Here is a 14,643-nt window from a genome sequence, read left to right as displayed (position 1 = left end):
GGGGAGGAAGGGCTGGGGGCATTGAGGGTGGGCAAAAGCTGGAGGTTTGGGGGAGGAAGTGTCAGCTCCTGAGCAGGAGGGAAGAGGACACAGAGAGGCCCTGGAGATCTCTGGGGAGGAGCAGGGCTGTGGGGGGCCCTGCAGGGTCCTGAGGGGACGGTGCTGGCTCCCTGACGTGGGGCGGTGGTGGGGATCTGCTCAGGGAGGGGGCCAGCCTTTAGGTTGGTAGCATCCCTGGGATCCCGTGGAGTCCATGTCTTGCAGCCTTTGCTTGGGGCCTGGCCCAGATCTCAGTGTTCAAGAAGGGTTATCTGCATATATCAGGGAACAGAGAGAATCTAATCCAGCCCAGACTTTAAAAAGCCTGTGATTTGAATAGTAAACCCTAAATGGTAGCCCCCCCGTTTTTATTGCTTCTTGTRTTGTATATCAAATGGTTATCTACTACTAAAAATAAAGGCTTGAGATCCAATACTTGTCCACATGAGCAGCATGCTGAGGAGGAGAAATCTTTTGTAATGCCTAGTTAATTTTCTTTTCTGACTCCTATTTCACCTATTTTTTAGTGTTTTTTCTTTCTTTTTTTCCCCTTGTGTTGATGACATAAGTGAAATTAATACAGCATCTCTGTGTGGTTTTTTATCCAAGTTAAATGTGACCATATGGGTGTGCTTCTATATAATTAGTCAGAGGGTTTGATGTAGAGTTTATGTTGCACTATCCCTCTGCTGGTAGCYATAACTTCTCCATAGCTTACCTGCCCTGGAACCTGCTAATGAAAGCATCCAGCTTTATTTGGACTCTGCAGCATAAGTTTGTGGGGAGTATTTTGGTTCACAGGGCTGTGGTGCTTTTTGACTCAGTACCAGGAATCCAGCAGTTTGATTTGTTATGTTGTTGCACTGCAACAGATAGATGGAAGGGATTGTTGCCAATTTACTTATAATCCAGGGTGGAGTGAGCAGAGTTCTTCCTGGGTGAGCTATAAGACTGCTAGATTTGTTCTTTCCAGAATTTTGAAATGCTCTGAGGCAATAACAAAAGGGAATTTTCATGCTCTGGGCTCATCTGGTTCCTGATTGTCAAGGGATTATGGTAAACCTAAGATCCTGGCCAGGGCAAGGATCTTAGTGTGCATTTAGTTTCCTCCTTCTCCTCTGCAGAGCACCTTGAGTGATGCCCAAGAAGTTCCAAGGGGAAAATACCAAGTCGGCTGCTGCCCGTGCAAGGAAAGCTGAGGCAAAGGCAGCAGCCGATGCCAAACGCCAACAGGAATTGGAAGATGCCTACTGGAAGGATGAAGACAAACACGTGATGAGGAAGGAACAAAGGAAGGTGAATTGCTAGACAGGTAGAAGGGGAACTTCTAGCTGATCTTACGCTAAGCCCTTGAAATTCATATTTACTTAAAATACTGCTTCTGTTCCTCCATCCCAAAGCTGAAACTCTCTCTCTAAACATTGTCCTGCACTTAGTTTCTGAGCAAAAAAGCTGGAATTGGTGTCTTCTCTGGGAGCTAAAAGAAGCAGAGTGTGGGAGTAAGTGTAAGCTTTGATGTGTAATTCAAAGATTCTGTAGATCTTAGAGCTATGTTCCCAAGGGAGACAGCAAAGCTTTATTGTTGAAATCATTTAAAATTGATTTAAGTGATCAGAAACCCTGCTTGTAGGGCTTGATTTTTTTGACTAGGCAAGTCTTCGTCTTTTTTCTTTCTTTCTTTCTTTTTCCCTCTCCAAAATCAAAAGAAAGTTATCAACAGAGTTAAATATAAAAGGGTTTTCTCTACCACTTTGTGTGACAGACACTGACATGTCTCAAAAATTCTCTTGGGTTTAGTCTCCTCAGCCTGCTTTGCCCTGTGTGCATATTTGCCTTGGTGTTCAATGAACAGAACAGTTCTGTGTTAATTTCTGTGTTATTTGTTTTTAATGTTATTCTGATGTACCTTTCCCATTATGTTTCCTGTTGCTTCTGATCTGACTTAGCRTAGTTAAATGGCAAAAACTTAATAAGCTTCATCAGTGCTGCACAAATCTAGCTTCTGATTTTGTTGGTTTTCTAGAAACATGATGCTTGGTGACAACTCAGCTTGCTTTTCCAAAACAATTTGTTTACCCTTGTGCTATCTAGACAGGAGTTTGATGTCATAAGTGGAATTTATAGGGTTACTGGTTTTGCGCTGCTTAAGTTCTATGTATATAAGCTCTTTGGTGCTTATTGAACTTTGTTGCTACTTAAGCACACTGGCCAAACAGCAGGCAGGAAGCCAGCATGTCCCTGTGACCTTGTTAGCTTTGTGCTGTGTGTGTTTGTTTGAATTCACCCCCCTAATGTGTGTCTTGATATTTGGAGTTTGGAGTCTTGTGTGCTGTTCCCAAATGCAATCCTGTAATGCTGCCTAATTACTTCATGCAACAAGATCTTATTACTGTTCTGCTTAGGGTCTTGCMAACACTGACCTATTTTAATGGTCTTCCAAAACAGCCAAAACTGCCAAAACTGGCAGGCAAAGGGCATGGGAGTTTTGGATGGGCAAACTGTGTCATGAGCTTGAATTGTTAACTGCAAAGTCATGGCCCACCTGACAGCCTCAGACTGYGTTTTAGAAAAGCTAGCAAGGTGGCTTTCACTCAACACCAGCTCCTCTTGCTTACTTCATGCTTCACTGGTTGTACTGCAGGATTTCTGTCTCTTAAAAGGAGACAGAGTGCAGTAAGGATCTGAGGGAGTAATTGCTGCCAGACTGCTGTGTGGGAGCAGCGTCTGCCCCATGGTGGGGACAGGCTGCGCTYGGGAGCTTGGCATTTGGCAGGGTAGACCAGCCACAGGGGTAAAGGTCAGCACTGCTGCATCCTTTTTCCTCCCCTTGTGATTCTTACAGCATGTTGCTGTTTATTGAATAATTTCTCCTCCCTCCAACGAGAGCTGATCCTGTCCCTCCATCACCTGGATTTGTGGGGCTCTTCCTTATTGGAGAAGTGAAGAACTGAGTTGAGCCTGGCAGTGTGTGGCTCAGAGCCTGTGGCACAGCTGGAACTGAATGCACATGCGTGTGTGCGATGCACATGCATGTGTGCAGGTGGACAGCTCTTCTCCCTCCAGGGCAGCTGTGGCGAGACTTTATACCAGGAATTGCATTGGTGTAGCCATAATGCCTAGGTCTGATTCTAACCTGGATGCTGTGTTTTAGTACATTTGCCACCCAGGAACTCCCTGCAGAGCTGCAGCTCACGATAGCAAGAGTCTCCAACTCAAATGAAGAAGCTATCCTGCCAGAAGGACTCTGCGCACAACTGTACCTGCACTGGGGCTGTTCCTGCTGTGGGTGCATCACATAGGGCTGAGAGATTTAACCCATGGCACTGCAAGAACCAGAGCAAAGGCTGGGCATTTGTCTGCTGGCCGTGTGCTCATCTACACAAGCATGAGTGGCTTGTTGGGGAGGAAAAAAGCAGTGAAGCGTTTCCAATGCTTCTCCAGTGCCATCTGGCCTGGAACATCTCCATAGAGAGCTGAGGAATCTGCCTCTGTCCCGCGGTATCCCAGTGAGGAAGGGATGTGCGAGTCAGGTTGTAAATGGCTTACCATCCTCATCTTTGAGGAAGACAGAAGCCAAAGCATTGACAAGAATCAAGCTTCCTTGGATAAGTAGCTGTTTCACAGGTGTTGCTGGCATAGAAATAGCCCTGCTGGCCGTAGCCATATGCTGTAGGAGGGACTTGTGTTGCTCTCAGTTACAACACATGGAGGAGGATATTACAGTAAGTGTAGGAGGATGTTCTTGGCATCTTGCGGAGTGAGTGCTAGAGCAGCTCTTCCCCAGCTCTCCAGGCGATGGCAGTAATGCATTAACTGCTCTGCAGCAAGCCCCATGCATCACCTCTGAATTCCTGCATAATAAGGAACCAGGAATGAATGCCTCTGGGACATTACCCAGCAGGACATATGTTAAAAACAAAATGTGTGTGCCCCTTTAATCCCCACCCCCACCCCCAGCAGATGACCAGCAAAGCCTCAGTGAAATAAGTGAGAGCATAACCTGCTCTTTCTGTCAGGCTCCTGCCTCACTGGACCATTTCCAGGTTTTGTGGCTGTGTGCGTGGCAGTCTTGTGGTCTCACTTGAGTGGCAGCAACACACAATCATGTGGTGCAACATTAATATTTGGGTATAGGGAAGTTCAAAATGCAGTGCCTTGCTGATGCGATACTCATTTTCACTGGATGATGTCTGTCCTGTTACCTTTAGCTGTGTTTTCAGTTACTGGTTTTTGGTGTTTTTAACAACCTCCTAGGCTCTGAGATGGGTTTTAGGGTTGATCTCTGCTAACAAAGGATGATACTCGTTTAGTGGCTCTGTGGTGAATAAAGGAGCATCTGAGCTAATATCACTAGTCTGCAATATGTGTGTTCCCTCTCCAGCATGAGTTGCAGTTTGTTACTTTCCCTGGAGAGCTCTGTCAGGAAAACACAAAATTGCTTCCTTTTTGTTGAAAGGCTCTGGGTTTTACCTAGATAATGCTTTTCTTTTAACATTCAGGTGTCTTCAGCTATCCTTTCTTCCCTCTCTACTCTTCATATGCAAAGTTAGTCTACCAGCTCAGAGGAGGACACTGCTAATCAGCTAGATCAGTGTATTTCTTTCTCTCTGTGCAATTAGCTAAAGTGGGTCTGGTGGTAGAACGGCCACGGATGCATTCTGGGTGAGGCTGCGGGCAGACTTGGAAGGGTGTCAAACCATTAAGTACGCTGAAGCATTACAGGAAGAAAGGACTAGTGGAGTCTGTCAAGGGCAGCACTTGCTGCCTGTGAGCAGCCGTGCCGGGCAGAGGTCTCCCTGCAGGATTCAGACCTTACTCTCTGACGGCCTTGGGTTTAGTTGTGTGCCTTGTGGTTGTGCACAGAAACTTCTCACTGGTTGGGACTGCTGCTGTGATTGAGATGAAACATGTCTGTTGGAAGAACGCAGCCAAGTTCCCCGTCTCCTTCCCAAACTCCTGCCTGGGCTGTCTGGCCGAGGGAGGACAAGCCCTTTTACCCATTCAGGCTGTATTTTGACTGGGCTATGTTTGCTGAGTGCCCTGACTTGGGAGACTCCAGGAAATCAGTTTCTTGCTGTTCTTGTTCACCAGCTGCTCAAAACCACTTTCCACCTTTGCCCAGCATAATGTGCTGTTGGCAGTGCTATATTGCTCCCTTGCTTTGGAGGTCTCTCCTGTGGCKTTGCTCGGTGCCGCTCTGTGGGAATGGAAAAGAGAGGGCATATGGATCACATTGGAGCAAGGAGACTTTCCATGCTAATGTATGAAAGGTCTGAGAAAAGATTCAAGTTAAATGCAGAGTGAGTAGTTGTGCTGAAAGAATTCAGATAGCCCACAGAAGAGCGRTGACTGTTCTGGTATGTGAGCTATATGTCTGTCTTGTGACTGTTAGCCTCCCTTTCAGGGTATGGGATGGCAAGCTCTATGTACTGACAGGTCCAAACTGCAGTGTATCACAGACAGGCAAATGGTGCCTTTTCTTTCCCCTCCTTCTCTGAATCAGTTCAGAATTACTCAGCTGTGAGCACCAGCTCTTATTCAGATGAAACGTTAAACAGATCAAATGACTGTCCTCTCTTCTTTTGGAGGGCATTTGTGTAGTACAAGCCTTCACAGTGCTGAAATCCAATGGCTTGAATGAGATGTGCAGGGGACAGAGTGATGTAGTGGAAAGAGCRCCTGATGATGTAATGCTGAGGCTCAAACCCCACAGTTAACTTCCTCTCTGGCATCCCTATGATGTCTGTCATCATTGCCTGCGGGCCCAAGAAGGGGTATGTGTGATCTTGCCCAAATACTCTAGTCTACATCAAGAGAACTCTGCGAGCACTTGAACATACYCCAGATTGCTTATGCACCCCTTTCCTTCTGACTGCATCAGGTTTTGCATTGCTTCGCCCTTCTGCTGTGTGAGCAGCAGCACGCTTTGCTGTGCTGGCAGCATGCTCTCCAGCGTTCCTCAGGCTTCCTGCTAAGAGGTTGATTGGGAACGCTGCTGCTTCAATTGACCACTTGCTCTCAAAGCCGTGTGCGTGGGACCTTGTTCTCCTTCCATCTAGCAGGTGGGAAGCTGTTCTGAAAGCAAAWGAATTGTTCCTTGCTCAGACAGTTCTCTGCAGGGCTGAAAACTAGCATTTTAAAATACAAATCTTTGTGAATAGAAATGTCCAGCTAAAGAAGTCTCACCCCCTGCTTCTTCCAGTGTCCTGCTGAGTGTAGCGATGTTGAGCGAGCAAATTACTCATTTCCTTTCCAGTTTTATAATAGCTTTGCTACATGTTTCATTTAGAGAAATCCAAGTGTTCCTTTCATCAGGACACTTAAGCTGATTCATTGCACTGACATAAAGGGTTAGTTTGGTTTGGCCCAACCTGAGAAAAGTTTTCAGAAATGACTGCTTCAGGACCCCTTGTGCTTCAGGATCAGAGAGAGAAATTATGCGTGTGGTGAAGTCTGCTGCATGGAGCTGAGACATTGTGGTGATGGCCTACACAGATGCATCTTTGGCCTGCAACTTTGGCTCTGGTGGGTCTAGAGAGGCCTTCTGTGAAGGATGCATCTTGACCTCTGCGTTACAGCCGCCCGTTAAGAAAGCCGCCAGGAGCAGCTCTGGGAGGCTGGCCCTGASGTTTTCAGGGCTTTGTGCTCAGGCGCTTGCGTGCAAGCCCGATTGCTCCGTTTCAGCTCCCGGTCCTGCTTGTGTTCATGTAGACTGTACAGAGTGGCTGTGGCTTTGTGTGCTTTTAAACACAAGGGAAAGTGCAGAGCAGACTTGAAAGCGATGGGTTGCAGGGGAAACCTGAGCATGTAGGTCTTACAAGCCTTGCCTTGTGACAAATTAGTAACAGTGCAGGCTTATTTACTTTCCTCAAATAGAAACTCAATTATAAATGCCAGAGCGGAGAGTAGCTTAGTCCAATGGCTAGAGGAGGGAGCAGGGGAGAGCAGAGAAGGAATTAGAGGTCTTCTGCAGCATCAAGTGCAAGAAGAAGGCTCTGCACCCTGTTCGCATCTCTGTTTCCTCTGTTAAGTGGATGTGTCCTTTCTGGAGAGTTTTATTTGAAAGGAACTAAAAGCAGCAGAGCATTATCCTTGAATTTCTGCACTGTCAGGTCATCCCAGATGGGGCCGTGTGGTGTGAAACAGACTGCTGAGTTAGCTGGCTTGTAGGACAGTTCTGTAATAAGCAGGGGTAAAAGATAAGCTTCTCTAACTATAAATAACGTTTCTGTACTGAAGTACTTGCTCTCCTCCCTTAGGTCATTAGTAGTTGTGTATCCACTGTTATCTGTCTCCTGAATTATGCAAACCACAGCGAGGCCTGTAGCCTTGCTAAGGTGTTCCCTGTGCCAGCAATTTCTTTGTGTTGCCTTGTTCAGCCACACCTGAGCCTCAGACGGGAAGAGCGGGAAGGGGGCAGATTCTCTTTACAGTAATCTGTTCTAGACACGATACCAGTATCCTGAATACACAGTGTTGCTGCTGCTTCTGCTTTGCATCCAATTAAATGACTTATTCTTTCCGAATGCTGCATGTTCAGTGATTTCTGCAGGTGGAGCTCTTACAAATTGCGCTTTGACAAGTGCTGCCTTGGAGGGAGCAGCGGGTGACCAAACGGCTGCCTCACCGTGCTATTTCATCCGCCTACCTAGTGCCGTCAGCCTGAGCCGCCCCGCGGCCTGCCGACGTGTTTCCTTGTGGGACTTGGCATGGCTGCCAGGACRGTCCTGCCAACACTAAGCTAAGTTTCTGACCCTCCTGTGAACCAAGGCCATCCATGAGCCTGTTAAATTTTTCTCTGTTGGAGCTTGAAATTGTGTTGTTGGGAGCCTTCGGAGCTTGGCACCTCCTGCGGTGCTCCTGGCATGCCTGGCTCCTCCGGCGCTCTGAGCCAGGCAGCTGGTCGCTGCCTTCTTCCCTGGGAGGCTCTAGARTCGGTTTCTGCTTTGGTGTCCTCTGCACACATTCCTACTGGCAGTGGAGCCCTGTAAGCTTTAAAAGTTATGTTGTCCTCTTGYGGTCTTTATGAGGTGAAATAGAATTGCAGTACTCGGCAACAGGTTTGCTGTGTCCCTCAGGGTAAAGAAGGAAATGCACRTGGCCTTCCTGTTCTGGCACAATAATCTCCTCTTATATATTACTTCTCCTGCTTTCCTCCTTAACACTGCRTGGTGTTAAAGTAGATTCTGGTGGCTGAGCTGGAGATCCTAGCTGGAATTGGAGCTGTCCTATGCTGCGTTAAGTGAAGATCGGCACAGGAAGGAAAGCCCCTGTGGCTGCCCTTTCCCGGTATATCTTTGTGTATAAATTGTTAATGTGAAGGGAGAAAGGTAGTCTTCTCCCTCCCCTCGTGGGACACCCCTCCTATCTGGGGAGTGGCTAAAGTCCCTGCTGATCTGGGAGGCTGAGTAAATTTGTTTACTCAGTCTTTACTAAAAGAGGGAGAGGCCCAACAGGAAAGCAGTAGGTGGGGAAAGGCTGTGTCTTAAGTAAATGAATTGGCTCTTTGATGTAACGCATGGTCCAGTTACTGTGGCATTCCATTTGAAGGCACTAAGCACTTAATGACCAAGAATTTGAAGCCTGCCAATTGCAGTAAAAGCTTCATTCCTGTAATGTTTTTTTGCTCATCCTTGATTGCAGTTTTTCGGGAGTGGACGTAGGCAAGTCTTCCCCTTCTCGGTCTGGATCGGAAGGCCTAGTCCTTATYGTGGTCCTTATTCTGTGGTTGATGGAAGCAGCAGCCCTAGGRCATCTTTTGATTCAGTATTTGTGAGCTTTGATACTGTGTTTCGATGAGTTTTCCTTTAAATTCTTGAGCTGTGGTGCAACTTGTGTTTTTTTARTTAAGTCTCAAACCCCAGCCGTATTTACTGTTTCTGAAGTGGGCYCTCCCTGGCATCCTTAAACACAGATGAACACAGCAGCTTGCATTACTACTACAGTTGTTTTGCTGCACAGCTTCTTTTGAGCAGAACCCGTTCTGTTAGGGTTTGATGAGTAAGTTGTGCCAACTTTGTGAATAATGGATGAGACCCATAATTAAGCRTATCTGTCTAACTAACCTAAATACATGGTGCTTTGTGGCCTGTGACWCTGACCTAGACAAAAAGATGCTTGTTTGATGTTTCTTTCTTTTCTTTTTTTTCTTTTCTTTTTCTTTTTTCTTTTCTTTTTTTTTTCCCCTAAAGCATATAAACTTTGGTAAAGGAGAAAAATCTTGAAACCAGAGGGCTGAAAGCCCTTAAGGGCCTATTGCATGGTCAATTCTAGCTGAGCCATAGAGAGGACAAAGTGGCTCTTAAACTCCTTGTGTTAATTTGAAAGTGCTCCATGAGAGCTGCGTAGCTGGGGGAGTTCAGTCTAACCCCATGCTCTGGCTCTGAGGGAGAGCGAGAGCAAGACCTGAGAACGAGTTCAGCCTCTTGAGTGGTTTGTCTCAAACCGCTGAACTTTTAATTTTAATAAGTGGCTGGAGGTTAAAATGGAAAACTTACCCTGATTGTCAGCAGTCCTGGCTGGTGTTTTGTGTTCCTTTTTGACAGCGGGGTTATGTTTCGCAGCCCTGATATCACAGGGAACCAGTGTGTGGTTGCAGATGGGGCAGGGATGGAAGAATTATTATTCTGAAGGGACAGGCCTTTGCTGGAGGCCTGGGGAGGAACCAGCCGAAGTCTTTTCCTTTAAGGCAAGGTCTGTGCACCATTAGCTGTGGAAATGAGGTGCTTGTTTCTTTTCAAATGACTCTTTCCTGCTCCTGTAAGGGATCGTTTGATCCTTCTGCTGTCTGCTGGGACAGGTGAATGAGGGCAGTAGGGGCAGAGGTGACTTGGTTCCTCCACCCTTTTAGGAGGAAAGGGAGAAGCGGCGGCTGGAGCAGCTGGAGCGCAAGAAGGAACTGCAGCGTCTGCTGGAAGAGGAAGACTCAAAGCTGAAGGGGAAGTCACCCAAGCAGGTCACTCCAGGCAAAGTCACCAGGGCCCAGATTGAAGAGACTATCAGAAAAGACCAGCAGCAGAATGCAGACACAGGTTTGGTGCAGCCCTTCCTTAGTTCCATAGAGGAAAAACTGACTGCCATGAGGAGGCTGGGGAGTGGAAGGGAGGACTGTTYCTTTTTGATCTGCACTCACTCAGAGAAAGGTGGTTTGAAGGCTAGAGCACCCTGCAGTTATTCTCTCACAGTGCTGCGTGCTTTTCTGTGTCTAGCCCCACACATAGAAATGAGGAAAAGGAAACCTCCTGTCACCTCTGGAGGAGAAGCAGATTGCTGCAAAGTAGGCACTTCTAATTTCCAGGACCATAGCTAAAATATGGCTTTAGATTTGAGCCTTGCCAAATGCTTTTTTCAAAGTGCTTATCAGCCAGATGTTTGGAAAAGACTGCCTCTTCTGATACACAGATAAAATTTTAACATTTTTCCTATCCTCCTTGCTTTTGTGCAGTGGAAAAGGAGAAGACTCACTTGGAGGTTCCTTTGGAAGAAAACATCAACAGAAGGGTGTTGGAGGAAGGAACAGTGGAGGCCAGGACAATTGAAGATGCCATTGCTGTCCTCAGGTACTTGGCTTTCTCGTAGCAGTGCTCCCTTTTAAAGAGGTCGTTTTCCTTTTGAGAAGTTTTGCAGCTGTTCCCTTCCCCAGAACTAGAATGCTATCCTAGCTGTCTGAACTTCTTTTCACACTTTAACTGCAAATTTCCATCTCAGCAGCAGGAACAAGACATTTTTGCTGCCTTCTGCCCCTTGAAAATAAGCTCTGACCATCTGTAATGAGTATTCAAAGTGGGTAGGGAAAGTATCATGGCATATTCTAGTTTATCAGCCAAGTTATTCTGTATTCACTTTGTTGCACTGACAGGATCAGAGTTGGGAAGGGACTGGTGCCTGCAGTGAGGTGTTGCTGATACGTGTCTGTTTCTGACAGTGTTTCCAAYGATCTGGACCGGCACCCTGAGCGCCGGATGAAAGCTGCCTTCACTGCTTTTGAAGAAGTCAATCTGCCGCGCCTGAAGCAAGAGAACCCAAACATGCGCCTGTCCCAGCTCAAGCAGCTCCTCAAGAAGGAGTGGATGAAATCTCCAGAAAACCCCATGAACCAGAGGCACAAGGCTTACAACAGCCAAAAGTAGAACTAGAGCTGATCATCCCCCACAGACAGTGGGCTGGAGCCCCAGGGCTTTGCTCAGATGAAAACAGGAGGCGCACGGAGCCTCCTCTCCTCTGTTTCCTTTCCCCACCTCCATTTTCTGTCTTTTGCTGTTCTTGGATTTAAGATAAACATGAGGCCACAGCTCGCCTGTGGACCCTGCGGTGTCCTGCTCTCTTCACTTGGAAGGCCTGTCCCTCGCATACTCACCTCTCGCCGGGCAGCTGGTGCAGAGTGACCTGGATGGACTAACACTACCTTTATGCTTTTGAATTCGGTTGTATTACAGAAAAGCTTCTAACTTGCATACAGATCTTCAGTATGGGCAGTGCTTGCACAGTGCACTGCTGCCTGCCGAGGCAGAGACCCCCATGCTGCCTAGCACCGTGCATTTAACCCCCTCCCACAGCCTGGACCTGAGCCAAAGTGCATTTATCCCTGTCTCTACCATGACTGCACTGCACCCTTGTTTGCAAGAATTCACCTTGCAGAACACGTCACAAGGAAAGCACCTGCTTTCTGTTGCTCATGTCATGTTTGGCACTGGGGTGTTCCTGAAGAGATTCCGGGCTCGGATTGGTRTTGGCCCTGCATCCTGCTGGCTGCTTCTCTTGATTTTGACTGGCAGCGTGTCAGATGGGGAGGAGGAGCCACAATGTGAGTAGARGCTCTTAGTGCAGTGCTGTATGGAGGAGAAATCTCCTGCTGCTCATTGAAGATGAGAGGCTGAAATAACCAGCGCAAAGCACAGCGTGGTCCCTGCTTTGTCTCTGCAGAGCATGAGGTGCCAGACTTCTCTGCAACTTTCCTGATGGCCTCACAACACACATGGGCAGTCCTGAGCTTCATGTGTCACTGGTGGGACAGGAGGGTTCCTGATGGGGCTGCAACCCAGCACTACACAAGACCTGTACCAAGAAGGGAAGCTGCTGCTTCTCCCATCGCTTCTTCCCCTGCCTGCCCCCCAGCTCAGGCGAGGAAATGCCCTGCGAGCCTGTGGAAGGGGATGTGAAACTGTCAGCTCAGCAGCTTTCTCCTACCTCTGGACAGAAGGCACTAATCTGGCTCTGTACGCTGCCTGTGCTCCCCTTGGRCAGGAGCCCCTTGTTTTGCCCACTGGCCCAGGCTTACAGGACTGCTAGTTTTGGTTAGCAGGCCTTGCTGCCCCTCCAGTAACAGTATGCAGGATTGAGGTGAAAGCAGAGAAGAAACCAGTGAGCTCCCTTTAGAGGGCTGTGGCAGCACCCAGACAAGGGAGCATGGCTGGAGAGGCTTTGCCCCAGGAGACACAGTGGAGTCCTGCCCCTTGCCTTAATCAAGCATTTGGTTTTCCTCTCTTCCTTCTCCCCTTGCAGATTTGTTCTAGCCATCGCCTTTGACATGAAATACCCTGCCTATGAGGCCATCCCAAATCRAAACCCTCGACAAGGCAGCGGTGGAGATAAGGCCTCCAGCAGCCACCAAAGTGTGCTGTCTCCTGTTGCCTTCTCCCGGCACAGGGCTGAGCAGTGGTACCTGTCCAAGAACCTCGCTGAGAGCAGCCCTGCGGGATCCCTTGCGATGTGACAGCTGGGTATTTGGCTCCATCGCCCTTTGGTGCTTAAGTGTGTATATAACTGGGGCTGCCAGGCCAAGACCTTTTGCTGTGGGGGACAAATTCATCGCTGACATGACATCCTGCAGTGATGCTCTGGGTTGGCAGCTCAGGCTGTGGTTTCTTCTGATGGTACTAAACAAACAGGGTTTATCCTGAGCCAGGTGCCTGGGCAGTGTGCGGCCCTACAGCCTTACCCCTGCTGAGGGTCCCTTGTAAGCAGGTGGGAAGGGTAGTAGGGGTGTCTCATTTAAAGGCTGCAGCAGCATTTGCACTTTGGCAGTGAAGGGATTGGAGATGGCTTAAAAACCTCACTCTGAAACAGAGATCCTCCTGCTGTTCTTAGCTCCTGCTTCTGTTTTTTGTGGCTCTCCCAGGCCCTCTTTGTACCCTGCTTATKTTTGCTGCAGAAACAGAATGAAAACATTGGGCCTGTCCCTCCCTGTTCTTCGCTATTCAAGCAAGTCCAACTGGTAAAGATAGGGAGAAATGCACAGGTTGTTTCCCCTTTTTTGTGAGAAGTTTGTGGTGTTTGAATTCAATTAAAAATGGAAAAAAAAATCTGTTAACCTGTTAAAGGAATAAAGTGTTGGAAAAATGCTGGCATAAATCCCCCTTCCCTCTCCCTCTGCATTTGTCTTTGCTCTCAAGTAGGAGAGAGCTGCTGTGATGCTGCCATGCGTCCATCTCCGTAGCCAGAGAGGCAGAGGCAGCGGGAACCCTTCCTGAAGGCACCAGGTGAGCCGAGCTGCCTGCCGGCCTCCCGAGAGCGGGGTGAGCCTTCTCGGGCCGTCGGCTGGTGAAACGGCTGCTGGCTTCCTGCAAGAGCCTCAGCCCGGGGAGGGGGATATTTCCACACTCTCCCACTCTCCTCTGAAACTGCTCTTAAAAACCCCAGCCAAATTTCTCTGCCGAATGGCTCTTCTAGTGTGTCTCTGCCGGGGGGTGAGGGAAGCGTTCTCCATGGCCTCTCCAGGAGCTGCAGCCTTGGTTCCTGGTGAGGAAAGTGGCTCTGCGTGAGCGCAAGGCGCTTGCTCCGCCGTCTCGGCTGTTCGCGGGCGGGTTCGTGGCAGTTTCCTGCCTGGCTCTAGCTGCCTGCCCCCCCCCGACGGGCAGAGCTGGCGGAGGCGAGAGCCGCGGCAGGGCGCGGGGAGCTTCGCTGGCCAAGTCTCGGCTGGAAGCTTGCTTTGTGAGGCAGCCTCGGAGCCGCTCTTTGTCCGGTGGGAGGCTSGAGCTGAGGGTTGGCGCGTCCCTCCTGGCTGCCCGCGCTGCCGGGGCACCCCGCCRGCGGCAGGGGCACCCCGCCGGGGGCAGCGGCTGGCCTCGAGGAGGCTGAAGCAGCGCGAAGTTCTTGCTCCCTGCAGCCGAGAGCAGGGCGGGAGGGAGCCTTCCCCCCCGGGCTGGAGCGGGCCTTGCCGTGCTCTGCCTTTGGTCGAAACGCAGAGGCAGGTGGTGTGAGGGCTGATGGGGGGGTCACGGCACGGCGCCGTGTCCGGGTGATTGGGGAGCAGGGGAGCGAGCATGCGTCTCTGTCCCCCTGCATCTTCCTTCGGGCTGCTCCTTGCAAGGCTCAAACAGCTCCCGTGACGTGCAAAGAGCWTCCCTGGTCCACGCTGCAGTGACCGACCCACGCGCGTTGCCTTCYCCGGCTTCGCGGACGCGTTGAGCCCGCAGCCCCTCGGAAATGGCGTGATGGTGCCTGCAGCCGCGGGGAGGGGGGGCTGCGCCTGCCGCGGCCCCCTGCGCCCTTGGGGGGGTGAGGCAGAGGGGCTGGGGAGAGCCCTGCTCTTTGCAGAGGAAGGGGTTCGCAGGCGAAGCCCCCCCAAGAGCACACGACAGCTAGCGGGGGGAGGTCCTCGTGCAG

The 14,643-nt window shown here is 49.5% G+C and overlaps 1 protein-coding gene across 2 annotated transcripts in view; it reads left to right on the top strand.

The window, feature by feature from the left end:
• CCDC124 (coiled-coil domain containing 124) overlaps positions 1-13,389 on the top strand; it is a 33,293-nt gene extending 19,904 nt beyond the window's left edge. Inside the window, exons 1-5 of one of the 2 annotated variants that reach the window (XM_085321018.1) lie at positions 52-515; positions 1,164-1,335; positions 9,890-10,070; positions 10,484-10,598; positions 10,964-13,389. In XM_085321018.1, the coding sequence (XP_085177144.1) occupies positions 1,177-1,335; positions 9,890-10,070; positions 10,484-10,598; positions 10,964-11,168 (660 nt within the window). In that variant the 5' untranslated portion in view covers positions 52-515; positions 1,164-1,176 and the 3' untranslated portion in view covers positions 11,169-13,389. Of the gene's footprint in view, positions 1-51; positions 516-1,163; positions 1,336-9,889; positions 10,071-10,483; positions 10,599-10,963 lie in introns of those variants that run through there. The other variant, XM_085321017.1, reaches the window with a different exon arrangement.
• The last annotated feature ends 1,254 nt before the right edge of the window (positions 13,390-14,643 follow it).

The sequence above is a fragment of the Rhea americana genome, unplaced genomic scaffold, assembly GCF_003343005.1.
Source record: "Rhea americana isolate MKP2758 unplaced genomic scaffold, rheAme1 scaffold_678, whole genome shotgun sequence".
Taxonomy (NCBI): domain Eukaryota; kingdom Metazoa; phylum Chordata; class Aves; order Rheiformes; family Rheidae; genus Rhea; species Rhea americana.
This window is presented reverse-complemented; position numbering and strand designations above follow the sequence as displayed.